This window comes from Pavona decussata, unplaced genomic scaffold, assembly GCF_977016875.1.
Source record: "Pavona decussata unplaced genomic scaffold, jaPavDecu1.1 SCAFFOLD_14, whole genome shotgun sequence".
In the NCBI taxonomy this organism is placed as follows: Eukaryota; Metazoa; Cnidaria; class Anthozoa; order Scleractinia; family Agariciidae; genus Pavona; species Pavona decussata.
This window is the reverse complement of record NW_028145437.1, coordinates 845033-862470: the sequence shown is the minus strand read 5'-3', so window position 1 is coordinate 862470 and position 17438 is coordinate 845033. Positions and strand designations below refer to the sequence as shown.

Genomic DNA, 17438 nt, shown 5'->3' with positions numbered 1-17438 from the left:
CTGTAATTTCACAAGTTTGACAGTATTCTCTTCAACTTCTAGACACAACGTTTCAACCTTACAAACAAGTTCATTGTCTTCGGTTTGAATAACATGCTCCTTCTCTCTAAATAACATCCCACCAGGTGTCTGAAATGGTTTCCAGAGGCTTTGAAATGACACGGCAACCTCAGGTATATTGGATGAAGTAAACAAGGGGCCTGTAGTGTTGTGACATCTGTCAATCATACAAGCACGCGGTCAAAAGGGAACTCCCGCTCCCCTTGTGTTGTGAGCATGGAGTCAATATGGAGTCAGCATGGAGTCGGTGGTTTTACTTGAACGGTACAAGACACCACAGCTGGCGACGAGGATCCACAAAGCGCATCCAGTGAGAGAATTCAAGTCCCAAAGCGCAGACAAAGCAATTCAAGTCCCGAAGGGCGGACAAAACAATCCTGACAAATATTCGACAACATAGCGGTTTTGGTTTCGTTCCCGACTTTCCCGGCTTTCCAAGTGCATCTAGATGGCAATGTAGTCCCCAGTTGGAAGAAATGGCTTGCCAGATTGGAGAATCTAACTGTAGGCATGGGGATCAAAGACACAAAACAAAAACGTGCTCTTCTGCTATATTACAGCGGTCCCGAAGTTGACGAGATTTTCGACACACTCAAAAACACCGCCGAAGACAAAGATTACAAAACGGCCGTCGAAGAACTTACCGCTCACTTCAATCCCCAAGTCAACGCAACTTACGAGGTTTTAATTTAATTTAATATTTTATTCCTTGTTGATGCTGCTGGACAACCAACTGTTGCTCATCCAAACCCAGCAATCCCCACAGAGGTTATCTCCCAACTTGCAGATCTTAGAACCTTGCAGGGTATGACCCTAGAAGATGCAATAACATTCATCCCTGGAAAGCTTGTGCCAGAAGGCTACACACTATGTCCATTTAGATGGGATACCCCTGAAAGTCTACTTGACAAGTTGCGCTCAGTAGTTGCCACTTACCAGTTCCAGGCAGATGTGAACTACTGGAAAGAACGTGGAGTTGACTTCTCTCTACATGTCTATGTTCCTGAGATTGACCCTATTACAGGCACCGTGCATCATGAGAGGTCTGATCACAACCACCTTCTAAAACGGATGGCAAAGCATACTAGAGATGGAGGCAATCCAGATCTCCATTATGAGCAGTTTGACGAGGCCATGCATAATCGGAGCACTAGTTTAACCCATGTTGCCTTGGTCGGATCCAGCAAGCAGTCTGTACCAGATGCAGAAAAACTATTGTCTTTCCATGTGGCCAAGTATTTCCGAGACAATAACTACACGCCAGAGGCTGAGTACGTGGAAACCATTGCACAAATGCATGAAGCCTCAGATGGTCATGGCATCCCTTGGTTACAGCGTTGTCGCCAGAATTACCGGACACTGAACTACATTTTTGATGAATGGATTCCATGGCACAAGGATCACGACTTTTCTACCCTGGACATTAACAAGTACAATTCTTTATATATTACTGTTTTTTGTTATGGATCAGGTCAATTGATGATCAAGTTTCTAATTTGAAACAATTGCTTAAATCATGTTTCCTAAAATACGACCTTGAAACATTTGTTTAGACTGTTTGAATTTTTCTCTTTCACTGCATTTCCTCTTCAGTATTGTGAACTTAGAACTTTTCATAATAGTGATTATTTCAGTTTTTTATGACACAAACTTGACTTGGTTCTATTAACACATTTCCATAAACAAGGCATCATTGGGGACTCTAATTTAATTTGGCAGTGAACAAGGAGTAAATGAATTTTAACCTTCTCACAAGTTATTTCTAGCTTAGTTCCAGTGGCCATGAGCCAGAGGAGTTAATGGTTACCATCCTCAATACTATTATTGAGCATGACCGCTTTTTCCTTGAGGAAATACTTGACAATATGGTTTTGTTCCTCTTGTTTTTTGGTCTAGACCGATCAGTGGCATCAGAGGATTTTCCCGTGAAACTGTGATTGAGGTGACAACCAACACTGAGAGTCAAGAGTTTCGGCATTGCCAAAATGTGGAGATTGGCTATGAAGAGAACCCCCGTGGTTCAGAGACTGATGATCTAGAATGCTTCTTCTGCATGTGCCACAGCTGGCTAGGCCCTAATTTTACACTGAAAGAGTTCAAGTTCAAATGGAGAAAAATTGAGCGGTATGCACATGAAGACCAAAATTGAACTAATCGAAGTTATGTGCACTTAAGGAGACTAGAAATGGTTTTCAAGTTTGGAGCAGATAGCATAATGAAAAAGAAAAGAATATGGAAATATTTCAACAATATTGTCCAATCATACTACCACGTTGACAACTGAGTGCCTCCTTGTCTTTTGGTTCAAAAGTTCATAATTTTTTTCAGACAATATGAGAGTTAAATGATGTAAAGTATATGAAATAATTCATATATAAACTGCGGATGTAGATGAAAGTGAGAAGTGATCATCGCAGTGAATTTTCCAATTTATGCAATTGGAAATTAGAAGCCTGAAAAAAATTTAGGCTTCAACGCGATTCGAACTAGTGACCTCTGCTGAATCATTTCATATACTTTACATCATTTCACTCCTCTCACGGGAAAATGGGACCCTACAATTGACCTTGCTCTCAATGTGTGGCTTCATAGCTCAGTTGGTAGAGCATCGCACCAATAACGCGGAGGTTGAAGCTTCTAATTTCGAATTGCATCAATTGGAAAATTCACTGCAATGATCACTTCTCACTTTCAATATAAGAGTTATTTGGTCAACAGCTGATAATCCTCCTTACACGAATACTAGTACAACTCTCAAAACATCTCTACTAATATCTCAACTGAAAGTGAGAAGTGATCATCGCAGTGAATTTTCCAATTTATGCAATTTGAAATTAGAAGCCTGAAAAAAATTCAATGGGATTCGAACCCGTGATCCCCACGTTACCGGTGCGATGCTCTACCAACTGAGCTATGAAGCCACACATTGGGAGCAAGGTCAATTGTGGGTTCCCATTTTCCCGTGTGAGGAGTGAAAAATTGTAAAGTATATGAAATGATTCATATATAAACTGCGGATGTAGATGAAACTGAGAGATGATCATCGCAATGAATTTTCCAATTTATTAATTTCAAATTGCATAAATTGGAAAATTCACTGCAGTGATCGCTTCTCACTTTCATCTACATCCGCAGTTTATATGTGAATCATTTCATATACTTTACAATATCTCAACTGGTAGTTTAATTTCATCTTCATGCTCAACACTCTGACTATGTATAACCTCCATTTTGGAACCAAATAATCGTCAAGTAATATTGTTACCAATGTTTCTGCACTTCCCTCTTATTCTTTTCAGTAAGTTTACTAAACGAATGGATCCTGCCCTGCCATTTCACCACTATACTGCCAATGAGAGGTTTTCAGAGGACCCATTGCCATCATTTGATGCAGCTCCACCTGGTTGCAATGATGCTGCAAATGATAACCCTGTTAAAAATCCATACCAGATTCACCGACTTGTGCGAAACACAAGAGAAGACAGCTCAATTTTCACTGCAGGAAGGTCATTCTTACCAGCAAAAGATAGAGTGTCAACCAGGCAAAGATTTCATCGATTTTACGTCAGTTTACCTCCTGTCATTTAATCAATCTGACAAATTATACTAATACTTCCTCCTCCACAGCCTTTTTTGGGAGATTTCTTGGGGATAAGATTTATTGGAAACATCTATACCAATAGACTAGCCAGTAAGCTATGAACATTATCTCATTAATACAAAAACAAAGTTAAGTCAGTCATTGAAATCTAAACATGATTAACCAAGCTGGTGAAAGGTTACCATAGTTACCTCCAATGTTCAAACTGGTGACCTGTATGTAGCACCATGTGAAATTGTGTAAATCTTCTGTAAGATGAAATCAACATACTGTTTCTGTACAGTCGAAAATGATATATCTTTATGGATTTCTTTCTCTAAAACGATATTTAATTGTATGTATGAACATTTAGAGGAAACTAATTAACAGAAAGTTACAGACTTGCCTTTTTCCTGTATATGCGAGGCAAGTGCAAAACCTTTCGTATGAAAATAATTTTTAGTCACTTGCAAGCAGAGTCATTTTCATAACAAAGGATTTGGACTTTGCCTCTCTTTGACACATGCAAATGGAAACTCTGAATGGCCTATTGTGGAAGAAAAATGGTTCAGCTGTTTACTTTATTAGAAAAATGGTGGTTTCTAAACTGCCTCACAATTTTCCAAGCTGAAATCGTTTTCCTGAGGAAGTAAGGTCATTCCCATGATGCATTGCTTCCAACTATATTATCACCGGTCGTTGCTCGCGTGATCTCACATTTCGGCTCAAACACAATGAATGCAGTACGCACTGTCGGGTACTCCGACCGTCCTTTTGAAGTAAACAAGCTAGTTTATCTTCACTGTTTCGATGAGGGGACCAAGAAATTTGTACCAATTATAAGTTTTTCTTGTATGGAAATCTTATATGTGCTTAGGCATGTTAGTTTTCCGAGCGAGCTTGCTGTTCGACGCAATTGTTGTTTTGTGTGGAGTGTGGAGTCTGAAGGGAAGCTGTCGGCTGCTCGAAGTCCAGTACTTCTGAATGTGAAATCATCCTGTTAAATCACGGTAAATAATATTTCCTTCGTCTTATACGTTATTTATTTGCTATTTACCCATACCGCCGCAGTTTAATTCTTATTGTAATGACGCTTGCGTTTGTTCTACATATTCTTCAATCGTTTCACCACTAAGCTTTTAATAAAATTTATCGCACCTATAATAATAAGTTGAATACCACAAGAAAACAGTAAATCACCTCTTGACTAACTGATTGGCTGCCTCATATCACATGACAATAGATGGGCACAAGAAAAAGGATAAAAACTCTTTGTTCTTCAATTTGACCTTTGATGCTTCCACGTGCTGATGGTAAAAACTCTTTGTTCAGCAATTGACCTTTGAAACGAACGACTCGCTGTCATTAACTGCTGACCATAGGGTTTGCTGACCCAGCAAGGATCCATCAGCCAAAAAATGGCGACTGTAAACCAGTCGCGTGATTTGAGAAGTGATTCCCTTAATTTCGAGGAAGAAAGCCATCAGCTTTACGAAGAAGTCGTCAAAGATAATAGGAAATACTTCAAGTTAATGACCCGCCTTGTTATTCACTTTATACTGCAAAAAGGTTGAATAAACGATCATTATTATCATTATTATAAGTGTTCCATTTGCCAGTGCTTGTTGTCTCGAAACAAAGAATCGAGCGTCATTTGCAATCGATTCATGGAAAAGGTAAGCTATTTACTAGTATATAGCACTTCTTTCTGTTTTCTTGTGGTATTCAACTTATAACGACAGTTTGGTGTTCTTTAGGTCCCTTTAAAAGAAAATACAAGCTATACATCCAAGATTCAAGTCTATCAATTCTAAGGAAAACAAGATTTAATCAAAAACGTTCAAAAACTTCTTTACCTGACCACAAACTGACCACAGCTACATGTACATTCGCTGCATCTGTTGAGTCTTATGCATCAAGCGTCAGTAGAGAACCCGAATATACCCAAATAGGTAATACAGAATCGGTGGAGGGAAATATTCAGTCGGAATCACTGACAGAATCTCCATTCTTGGATCACAGTGAAGATTCCGACATGGACAATGATGGCCATTCATTCAAGGATATTGTAAGCAGAAGTGAAGTCGAGTCAGACAGTGACAACGATGGCGATGATGATGACACATCCGATGAAGATGAGTTCTGATCACGACAGTTCACTTGCTGGTTCTTTCTCTGACCAAGAGAAATCTTGCATGGCTATTCTGTCGTACGTTTCAAGACATTGTATCACCAGCGAAGCTGCTAAAGATATGATAGATTTGATCAAAACCGCTTGTCCTGAAAACGAAACCTTCAGAACACTTACTCACTGCAAAATACAAGAAGTGTGTGGGAAGTACGAACTGCATGTTTATGACATTTGTGAAAAATGCCTTGCGCTTTTGCCTTTGGATGATTCAAACAAATATCACTGTTCTACAGCCAATTGTAATGGGTGAGTTTTGAAATTGGATGTTTGGTTTTTATTATTTTTGTTTTTACATGTTCCTCATTTCATGCTTCGTCAATGGCTCATTTAGTTATGCCGGGTATGTATTAACAGTGTGAAACTAACTTCATGTTCTCAAATAAATAATTTGTATTATCAATCGATGTAGGTTTTTTCTTTTCATTGACCAAGATCCCAACACGTGGCCTACAAATAACTGGCTACAAATGATGGTCTGCTCATGCATGTACATCTAGTACCATCCAAATGTGTGCGTGCTGAAAAAAAAAACTGCCCATGCGTAATTGTAACCGCACTCTAGTAGAAAACAAGTAATGGCAGATTACTTCCCTGATTTGTCATAGAGTGATTTAGCTATGAAAACAAAGTATTATAAGTATTATTGGACTCAGTTATCGCAAATCATCGTGATTTGTCAACATCTCGGAGATCAATTATTTGCCTCGTCCTTCTGCTTCAGCAATTTATCAATCTGCTTGACACTGACAAATCACAACATTTTGCTCAACCTCATCCAGTAATTAATAATTTGGTTATTTATTTCTAATTTTTTACTAGACTCCGATACAAAGGAAGTGCTACCAGAGAAAATAAAAGAGGAAAATAAACACCTCTCTCTAATAAAAGTCTAGCTTCATTTTTCCGATATTGCGTCATTTTACTATATTAGGGTAAGAGAACACGCAAAATATGCAAGCATCATGGTATTACACAGTAGAATCCCATTTTGCACTGTACCATCCCGGTTTGACCGGTTTTGAGGTGCGCACGTAAATGTTATTCGATGGTTTTACAGATAATACTTGCGGACCCTCCACTCATTGCATTCAACTCGTACAATATGTGCGCATATTATCTGCCAAACCATCGAATATTTAAGGTGTATGTATATCTAGTAAAGTCCCCTGAGTGTTCGATAGATCATTTACTGTACTTCTTGTCTTATTGTGTTCTGTTTAAAGCCAAAGAGTGAGTCATCAGACATGTCACACAGCTATGGCACAAAACGTACAAGAGACAAGCAGACAAATGATCATGAGCAACACAAATGCTGCTGGCACTTACATGCACCTCACAAGACTCCTACTGTTATACAGCACAGTAACCCAACACCCCTATGGGACCAGGGGTGTTTCAATGATGCCACAAAGTATGCCCCCACCCGGTTTAAGTCTGAAGGTGCTGAATGACCTGCAGTTGTCTCAGTTGACTCAAACAGCCATGACAGCCAAGTTGATGTGGGCAAGGACATATTTCTAAAGAAACGGGGTAATTTTTTTAATTGTTTAATTTAATTAAGTATTTTGGTAGTTTATCCAATGAACTGTTGGTTTCGCCAGACCATGTGCCACTGCCAGATTGCAACCTTTGATATAACTCATAACGATGAGTATGTCGTTGTCTGTCATTGTGTGCCCAAACAGCATCACAACGTTTGGATGTCTTAAGCGCCTGTGAAAAAGAAGGATGACATTGATGAACAGTGCCTTAGTTTTCAGCACGTCACTAGTAATGGTTGCTGGTCAAACGAGAGCGCTCGTTCCAACTATCATCAACAATAATCACCATTTGTTCAGGGTTTTAGAACGTTTTGCCAGGGCTTTAGATAATGCTTTATCACTCAATGATCGAATTTCACACTTAATTAAATAATTCGTCCAAAAAGTATTTCACAGTGTAAGTTGACTATCTATAGTGAGACACACCTGTCATGGACAGTGAATTTGGATGATTTCATCTTATTTGTATGGCAGATGGTTTACAGCTTTTATAGCTCAATATTTCCTTACCTGCAGATGTCAACCTTGGCGAGGTCTGGATCACCATAGCCCTTTGGAATCTCCTTAACTGCAACTTTAAGACCTTTCCAAAAGGCCTTATGTACACGACCAAACTGCCCTTTACTGATTACAGTGATAAGTTCAAGGTCTTTCTCGTCAATATATACACTTGCAAGATCTAGCAGAAGATAACAAAATTTTGAGAGTAGTAGGTTGGACACCTTCTCTAACTGGTTCAGAGCCAAGAATGCAGTGGCATTGTTTATTACTGAAGTATCGCTTAAAGGAAAGAAAGAGCAAAGAGTCCTTGTGCACCCCAAAATGCAAGCTTGCTGAAGCTCCCAGTGCGCACCGACAAAGTCCAGATGTGGACACCCTAGCCCAAGCAGAGCGAGAGATTATCCGTAGTGTCCAGCACGAACACTTTGAAGAAGAAATTAGACCAGTGCGGTCACTGAATGTTGATGGAGAATTCATGGATAGAGGAGCTGCCCAACAGCGGGACACAAGTCTGAAGAAAACCAGTTGTATTCATCATCTAGACCCGTATCTTGACGCCGAAGCAATCCTGCGAGTTGGCGGCCTCCTTAGAAGAGCTAACAGGCCAGAAGACATCAAACACCCAGTTATATTGCCAAGAGGATCCCATGTTACTGAGCTGATAATCCAAGATTGCCACCATGCTACAAGGCACCAAGGCAGTGGAATGACCCACAACGAATCCCGCCAGCAGGGATATTGGATAATCGGTGGTACATCCGCAGTAGGCAGCTACGTATCAAAGTGCACCATTTGTCGAAAGCTTAGAACACCTGGTCAACTACAGAAGATGGCAGACCTCGCCACAGATTGAAACGAAGCAGTTCCTCCGTTTACCTACAGTGCAGTTGACTATTTTGGTCCATTCAGCATCAAGGAAGGTCGTAAAGAAGTCAAGCGTCATGGCGTGTTATTTACATGTATGTCTTCCCGTGCAGTCCATATCGAGACGTCAAACTCACTGGAGACCGATTCGTACATAAATGCACTTTGCCACTTCTTGGCTGAACGAGGTCCAGTATGTCAGATCAGGTCCGATCGTGGCACTAACTTTGTTGGAGCAAGACGTGAGTTAGCTGAAGCGCTTGAAGAGATAGATCAGGAGAGGGTGAAGAATCACCTTCTTAAGGAAAACTGTGACTGGTTTGAAATGAAGATGAACGTGCCATCCACAAGCCATATGGGCGGCACATGGGAAAGGCAAATAAGAACGGTGCGAAGTGTTCTGGCAGCACTACTTGAAGAGTCCGGTCCTCAGTTAGATGATGAAAGTTTCCGTATGCTCATGAAGGAGGTGCAGAACATTGTCAACTCTAGACCACTCACTACAACATGTAGCCAGATTGCCCTGAACCATTAACGCCGAATCATCTCCTTACAATGAAAGTGAAGGTGTTGATGCCGCCTCCTGGTGTTTTTCAAAGGGCGGACTTGTACTCAAGAAAGAGATAGCGAAGGGTGCAACATCTAGCAAACGAATTTTGGAATAGATGGAGGAGGGAATTCTTGCAAACGCTGCAAACACGTCAGAAATGGATCAAACCACAACGAAACCTCAAGATTGGTAACATAGTTCTAGTGAGAGATGATGACCTCCCAAGGAATCAGTGGAAGCTTGCTCGAGTTGACGAGACACTTCCCAGTGATGATGGCTGCATCCGAAAGGTGACCGTAGCTATCGGAACATATCTTCTAGACAGTCGTGGTCGAAGGACACATGAAGTTCTGCGCTTAAAGAGACCGATTCACAAGTTGGTGTTGATTGTACCCAAGACCACGAATTTCCCGTCAAGGAGTCTCAAGAGTCAGTGGATTAGTATTGAGGAAATTAAGACATTAAGAACTTTAAGGATTTGTCATGTTCTGTTTGTTATTGGACCGGACTAGATTGTTTCTATATCAATGACATTTTTGTTTTTTCGTGATTTGAACAGAGGATTCCCCCTGTTGGGGAGGTGTGTAGCTTTCGCTAATCGTTAAGCCAAGAGAGACGTTTGGGTAATCTCCCAAGATTCCTAGCACGTGTTGTGAGAAAAACGTGTTCGCTTAGGTTTAGATTGTTTCGATAAGCCTAGGATTTTCTGTGCTCAACAAGCTTCACTAAGACGTTATTAAGACCTGAGACCAGTTCAACGGCCTCATAACTGGACAAAGGTATTTCTTAAATCGATTGTTTCTGTTGTTTTGGTTTCGGATTTCATCAGCTTTGATGTATTTCATTTCCACATGCGTACTTGAGAGCACGTTGTTATTTTATCAGAATTTTGTTTGTATTTACTTATAGTTTTTGGAACAAAAAATTGGCCATAAAAAATGTCTGACCAAGGTTGCGATCTCGTCGGACTATGGCAAATTTTGGTTGCCCATTGTCCGATAACCGACAGTTATTTGCAGCCCTGCAAGAAACATGTACTGGTATTAACTGCAACAAAGATTTATCCCCTGTTTGTTTTATACTGTTTCATTATTAAGTAACTATTGCTTGTTTAATCAGAATTGCATGGGTGCCAGGAGAGAAAGTTTCAATTCACTGTTATAAACAGCATTCTACACTTAAGGACCTTTGCGTTAATTGTTTCTGCACATCCTTACTGCGCAGGCAATTCAAAGCAATGTCACGCCACATCATGCATGCTCTCTTAGTTTACACCTTTTTTGTAATAATTACAATAGATTTAAAGTGCAAATGAGCTGCAAGTTTCAGTGACTATGCAGACAAAAACCCAGTATCAAGGCAAAAACATATTGTTTCATGTCGCTCAATGAAAACACTGTTTTTTTTCCTTTTTTTGGTGACTGCAGCTGTTGAAAAGAGCAAACACTCAGGAAAGAAAGCAAAAGGTAATTACATGTATAAGATCAATGGATAAGGCGCACATCACTAAACCACAAGACTCCAAAACAAAACGCCAATTTGAAACAGACAAAAATTGAAACGAAAATGTTTAAAATCTAATGACTGCCTCTTTTCAGTAATATGTTGGGATCCATGCCATGGATGTTTACTCAGTCCAATATGATGTGTTATAATTAGAAATTATTCCTTGAGCGTACCTCATATTCAACAAGCACAAGTCGAGTAACTGTTTTATTAAAAACATTCGAAGGAATACCTGACAATTGGCTACAATCAGTGCAAAAGATGCATACACCTACCATATTTTTTATGCATGGTTTATGAGCTCATGTACCATTATACTGTCGGTATACCATATGATAGCTAGTTTTTAGTAAAACATGTTTTGCAGAGTAGGCATGGTCAGCACGTCGTTTACAAAGAAACAAACACGGGACAAAACTGTTAGAAAGTGTAAGAAACATATCTTTAAGATATGTATAATACACTGCACCTACTAGGGCTGTACTTCATTTTCCACTTTACGTCAATTGTGCTTGGTATGAAGCACTAGTTATAAAAGAAAAGAGGAGAAAAGATGGTTGTGGGATTTGGAATATTTTTTGTTTCGGGTGTCCAGAGTTCTGATGTTTTGTGATTTAGTAATGCCCACCGAAAAGCTGTTAGCACACAACAGGCACACGAAGAGCAATTCCCTAATTTCTTGAAGGTGAATGGTAATCCTTTTTCAATCCATAAATGATAATAAGATCTTACATGTAATATTTATCCCTTTTGCAATCATTTTTTTTCTTGACAAATAGTGCATCTAGTAATTTTTCTTAGACTGTTCACAGTCCCCTATTTTTCCGTGTGATCGTCGAGATCAAGCGCATCTTAGCGTTAATGGCAGCCATTTTGATTTTTAGATGTACCGAGGGGGCGGGCGTCGGGGATTATAGCTCTACGGGGTGGGGGCGAGAAAAATAGAGGAACTGTACCTGTTGCTAAAGGACGACTCCTCCGAGCTCAAGAAATCGTTGTCGCTGATCGTGGTGGACGAAAGTCACACAGTGGAAACCTGGTAAGTGGCGAGAAATGGAAAGTTAACTGCTTTCTAGCAGATAAGAGGTCATTTTTGGGATCAGTGGTACAATTTATGTCACATTTTAAATTTTGCCTTTCATTTGTTTAACAAAATCGCACACGATGAATTCCCCATGCGATGTCTTTGCATATATTATTTTAAGCTAGCTCAGCGAACCCTTTACTGAGATTTTAATTTTATGAGAACTATCTTACACTTCAGGGGAAAGGGCAAGAAGAGAGGAAAGAGGGTTTCAGAAGCCTTTAGAAAAGATTTTGGCAAACTGTCAACTCTTCGATCCTTTTGTAGTGGTACGTATTAGCAATTATTTTGTTTATCCAAACTTAGAAGTTTTACTGTTTAATTTTTCGTATTTCGATTTTGATTTGTTTGTAAGCTATAAGATGCAAAGCTGGTCACTTAAGAAGCTCAGCCTCTCTTCATCTGTATACCTCTATGTTGTAAATTCCGTAAGTTGTTTGCAAATGAACATTGAATCCTGTATTGACTTGTTGTCCAGATTTACATTGCATGACAAATACTTATTATCGATACAATCCTAATATGTAGATCCATGCTGATTATAACATGTAGTGAGATTTTCCTTAAGATTTATACCTTTTTCTGCATGCATTAACATAATACTATGTAACAAATAAGTTTCAAGCATGTATATGTTGCAGTTAAATTCTAGTTTTCCTTTAAATTAGATTTATTTTTGTTTTCAAATTTATTATCATACCATACCATACACAAAACTAACGGAAAATAAATTGTAACTGGAAATAAAAGTTGGGTCTGTGCTTTAATCAGTTAAACATTATTTGCCTAATTTCTCTGATATGTTTTTCCTTTTATTTTTCTAGGTGTACCCCTTTTAGCAATTACAGGAACTGCCACAAAGAAGATGCAAACCACAATTATGCAGCAGCTTGCCATGGGAGAGAACACTGTGATGCTTAACATAAGTCCGACCCGTGAGAACATCAGGTTCTCTGTGATAAAAACTACTAAGACTGACCAGCTTGGTTACCTTGGATGGTTAATAGACATTATCAAAGAAAGGAATTGATTATCTCCAAAGACAATAATTTTTTGTGCCACAATGCATGATGTTGCAAACGTTTTTGGTTTCCTGCTAGCCGAGTTAGCTAAAATCAGGTAGCATTCGCTTGTAGTAGAGTAGCCAATCCAACCAACAAAAAAATGGCCTATTCGAGTTTGTTTTTCTGCCGAATATTCTGGTAAAATTCTCATAACAGTTACTTTATAATTTTTCCACTACCAATTTCTGATAAAACCCGGTATTTCTACACCAACAGCTGTAATTCAGGCCATTTCCCCGCTGCCATGCAGTCAAGCTTATCGTCAAGCATTACAAATACCCACGGAAAAGTAACGCAAGTATACGGAAATGAACTTTAAAACAATAACTCAAACCGGAGACATTTAGTTAGTTTAATTAAGTCCCACACTACATTGCTCAAAAAAATCCTACCCTCACAGCACCACATAACGATATACCACAAATATCGCAGCATCTCCCCTCCCTCCCTTGACTCGAGAATCAGAGGAGGGATACAAACCTGCCCTGTGCACACAGCAAAAACTGCATTCATGGTATTCCTCTGTTTTTATAGTGCAGGAAGCTCATATTGCAAAAATCCCATAGCAATAGCACATTATTCATTTGTTTATAATTCCGCACGCCTGTGGCTCTATAGCCTTCTCTCTAAGCAACTTCTTGGACCCCACTGGTTCTTGGGCTTCCTCACTGTCAATGGTTAGCCTAACTAGGCGCACTCTTTTTGCAACCGATTACATAACCACTGGGGATGAGCGACTGTCTTAAAACAGGAAGCCCAATACTATAGCCAGTGAACAATAATACCCTACAAGGAACTGGCTTAAGAACATAACTCATACTGTCCTAAAATTTCAACATGCTTCATTTATGACGCCAAAAAACAAAGGAATTGGTTAAGTTTTGCATTACTTGTACTACATTGTAGTTCGCAATTACATTGGAAGCTCTTCTTGCTACCACTCTCATAAGCGACCAGCTCTAGTTACGACCATTATTGTGAGACCCTGTTTGAATTGTCCAGTAATCAAAGATTCTGATACGAACTAGGCCAAGTCTTAAATAAAAGTATACACTTCGTGACCACATTTACAGTAATATAGCACTGCCTAATGATGTTCGTTGGTAAATAAAGATCTTCAATATAAAATTCAAGATGATTTACTGCTGAATCAAGAGTGTTACCCTGAGACAGCGGTAGAAAGCTTTATCCCAAAAGCTCTGGTAAGTGACCAGCTTCTATTGTTTCAGCTATTGGTCGCTTAAGAGAGTGCATTCTTGTAAGTGACCAGCTCTCGTTACGACCACTTTTTCCAATTCCTGAGGTGGTCACTTACAAGAGCCTTGGCTGTAGTTTCCTTTCCCGCATGCCCGATTACCCAGACATCTTACTAATCGCGTTTTTTTGGTCCATACTAAAAGGCTTCAGGAATTAATAAACAGGATAATCAGAGCTGACACCGTAGCAACAAAGGCAGTTGAAATATCTTCTTTAAGTTTAATTGCTATTATGATTGTTTTTTCCATACTTGCCTCATTAAAAATTCTTGACACTTATGAAATCACCCATACGCACATTTAGTAAATTAATTTGTAATGCAACAGATAAGAACGGTTTCATTCGAGGTCATGATTGTAAAGTCAAAACAAAAAAAAATCATAAGGCCCTCCCCCAACACCCCCTTCCCCGGGTCAAAAAAAAAAACGAGTAAGTACAAGCTTTGAGCGCTAAGCAAAAGAAAACACATCAGGCAGTTATTTTTCATCTGATTGAGTTAGACAATGGCGCAAATTATCTACACCAATCACAGAGCGAAGTAAAACAAAACCAAAACAAAACGCGAATTTAATTATTTTGAGGCCCAATTGAAAACGGTCTATGTGCTTCAATTCAGTGGTATTTTTGAGGTCTCGAAAGATACGTAATTGTTCTTTCTATACCATTTCACAATTTGGTCTGTCTAATTTAATTCTGAAATACTAGCACAGTTATTGTGAGCTAGAACTTGCAGTAAAACGAAGTTTACGTTTTTGCACTTCCCGTGTATATCGAATCCTGACTAAACTGGTAATTAATGTTTTCACTGCTTAGTTATTGAGGGCGATGACTACTAATACCGAAGGTCCTTTTTTGCACAGCTTATGACTAAGCGGGAAAAGCAGATCCTAATTTTCTTTTTTGATGACAAAAGCACCTACTAAGTTCTGATTTCTCCGCATAAATGCCGCTCAAAAATATCCCCGTATTAGGAGGCACCACACATAGGAAACCTGAGTATCTGAGATGGGCAGAAGTAGGCACCGTCGAGCAGTTTTCCTTTTACCAGGACCAATCAAAATTGGCACATCACCCATGTTTTAACTGCCAAACTACGTTTTTATATCAACAAACTGTTGATCACGTTACAATGTTGAAAGTGGCAGAAATTTGCAGAGTTGTACATGAAAAAGAACATCTGGTTTGATCATCACTCCGTTTATCATTAACTTGCTAAAGCACAGTTCAACTAATCACAGCTAATCAAATCCTCTTTCCGTGTCGCATTACATTGTTGACGTGGCAGTCCCAGTATAATCATGTCCCGAAAAGTTTTCGACAGCATCAATTTGAGCGATTTCTGCCAAGAATTTGCTTGCGAGGTTTGGTAAGTCAAGAAAACTGAAGTTTTCTTTTCAATTCAAAAACCGATTGAGAGTATTTTCTTGTGTTTGTTGCAGTACGTATCCAATGGTTAATGCACAAACTTCCAATCCATGTGGCCACTCAATTTGTGGTCACTGATCTGAGGCACTTAAAAAACAGGGCAACAAAACCTGCCACAAGTGCCGACAGCAAAGAAGGATTGGTTTATCCCGGAATATTTTTGTGGAGCAGTTGTTAGAAAATATCAAGGTTAAATGCAAAGGATGCAGTGAACAAGTTGCCTTAAATGACATGGCCGACCACGACGGTCACTGTTTAGAAGTTCAAGTCGAGTGTGATCTTTGTAAGGATATGATGAAACGAAGTGAGGAAGAAATGCACAAGGAAACATGCCCCAAAGGGGAAGTGAGATGCAAGTGCGGCCTAAAATTGAAGCACGAGAAAGAAGAATTGCACAAAGAATCCATTTGCAATATGACCAAAGTCCCTTGCCCCCTGGGCTGTGAACTAATGGTAGAAAGGTATGGCGGTAACAGTAATTTATCAACATTTTGCCTTAATCTTTTGTTTCTGCATTACAGTTGCGCTGAACTAAACCAGCGTTAGTATGTCGGACATTTGATTAAAACTGTACGTTATGGATAAACGTTTTATTGGCTTTCTAAAACTATGCTTATTTTTTTATTTGTTTTTTTTGGGGGGAGGGGGTGGGGGGGCATTTTTCTCTTGTTTACAGAACTGGAGTGACCAAATTTCGTTTTGTTAGTTTTATATACCACATGAAAAATAATTTTAATACGTACAGGAGAACATCAAAAGAGTTAGGGGAAGGGGGATGGCGAAAAACCAAAAAAATTTAATAATAATAATAATAATAATAATAATAATTACCTGGAAAAGAATAAGAAGATGAGATCTTAATAATTAACATATCTCTAAAAAAAAGCCGCAAAGTAACTTGGAGCCAAAAAAATACCGCCTCAGGAAGTTGTTCTCCTTACCGTGGTGACCGCACTTCTAGAGAAAGTTGATTATACTCTTACTTGTTATCACTGCTAAATATGGCTATGTGAAATAACAATCTTAAGCGTCGACTAAATCTATTAGAGAATGTGGATCATTATTGGAAAACTTATCAAGAAACTTATCAATTCATTTGAACGCAACTTTTCTGCTAAATCAGTTGGGAATTTTTACTTCTTGATTATTAAAAAAAGGGTGTACACGAATTAGTAGCCTTTTGTTGTAGAATAGTTAAGGATGTCTTCAAGGACGTATCCTCTCATAATAACAGGCTAAAACAAACAAACTAACATTGAACAATATTTTATGATCCCTCTCTCAAGATATCTAGTGCTGTCACATTGTTTGACCTGCAAGAGAACAATGGAGGAGTGCAAAGTGGCTGGCTGCTGCCATAATGTAAGACGGCAAGATGTTCAAAAGCGCACAGAAAACCAGCAGCAGACATCTTCAACTTTTACAAGCCGAAAAAGCAAGCACTCTGTGGAGTGCGGACAGGGTAGGTAAGAGAAACTGAAAAAAAAAAAACATATAGTATATATATCTGGTGTGTCTTAAAACCTGTATTGTGGCATCACTACGTTGCCTTAGACACCCCCAAAGGATAAAGGCTGGTCAGGCCAAAACATTTTCAACTTAATATGAGTTAAGTGGGATAAAACATAGTAGAGAATAGCTATGTACAAGACCTACATACTTACATGTAGCGTAATTTAACAGCGCGGCTTAAATTATCCTGGGAAATTTTGAATTTATGGAATGAAGAGATTATTTTTATTGCTCGTGGAATGCTTGGAAAATTACAAGAGAACGAAAACATGCGTTAAGAAAAATATGTTTACAAATTGGAAG

At 39.0% G+C, this 17438-nt stretch overlaps 2 protein-coding genes across 2 annotated transcripts; one reads left to right on the top strand and one right to left on the bottom strand.

Annotated features, from left to right (window-relative positions):
- Nucleotides 1-971: 971 nt before the first annotated feature.
- Nucleotides 972-3703, top strand: LOC146487600 (uncharacterized). Its single transcript, XM_085129926.1, has 2 exons — nt 972-2184; nt 3360-3703. The coding sequence occupies exons 1-2, from the start codon at nt 2114-2116 to the stop codon at nt 3646-3648; spliced, it is 360 nt and encodes a 119-aa protein (XP_084986052.1). The 5' UTR covers nt 972-2113; the 3' UTR covers nt 3649-3703.
- Nucleotides 3704-7387: 3684 nt separating this feature from the next.
- On the bottom strand, nt 7388-8350 carry LOC146487599 (uncharacterized). The gene is made up of 3 exons (XM_085129124.1): nt 8296-8350; nt 7883-8051; nt 7388-7544 (listed from the first exon to the last, which is right to left on the bottom strand). The coding sequence occupies exons 1-3, from the start codon at nt 8348-8350 to the stop codon at nt 7388-7390; spliced, it is 381 nt and encodes a 126-aa protein (XP_084985250.1).
- Nucleotides 8351-17438: the final 9088 nt, after the last annotated feature.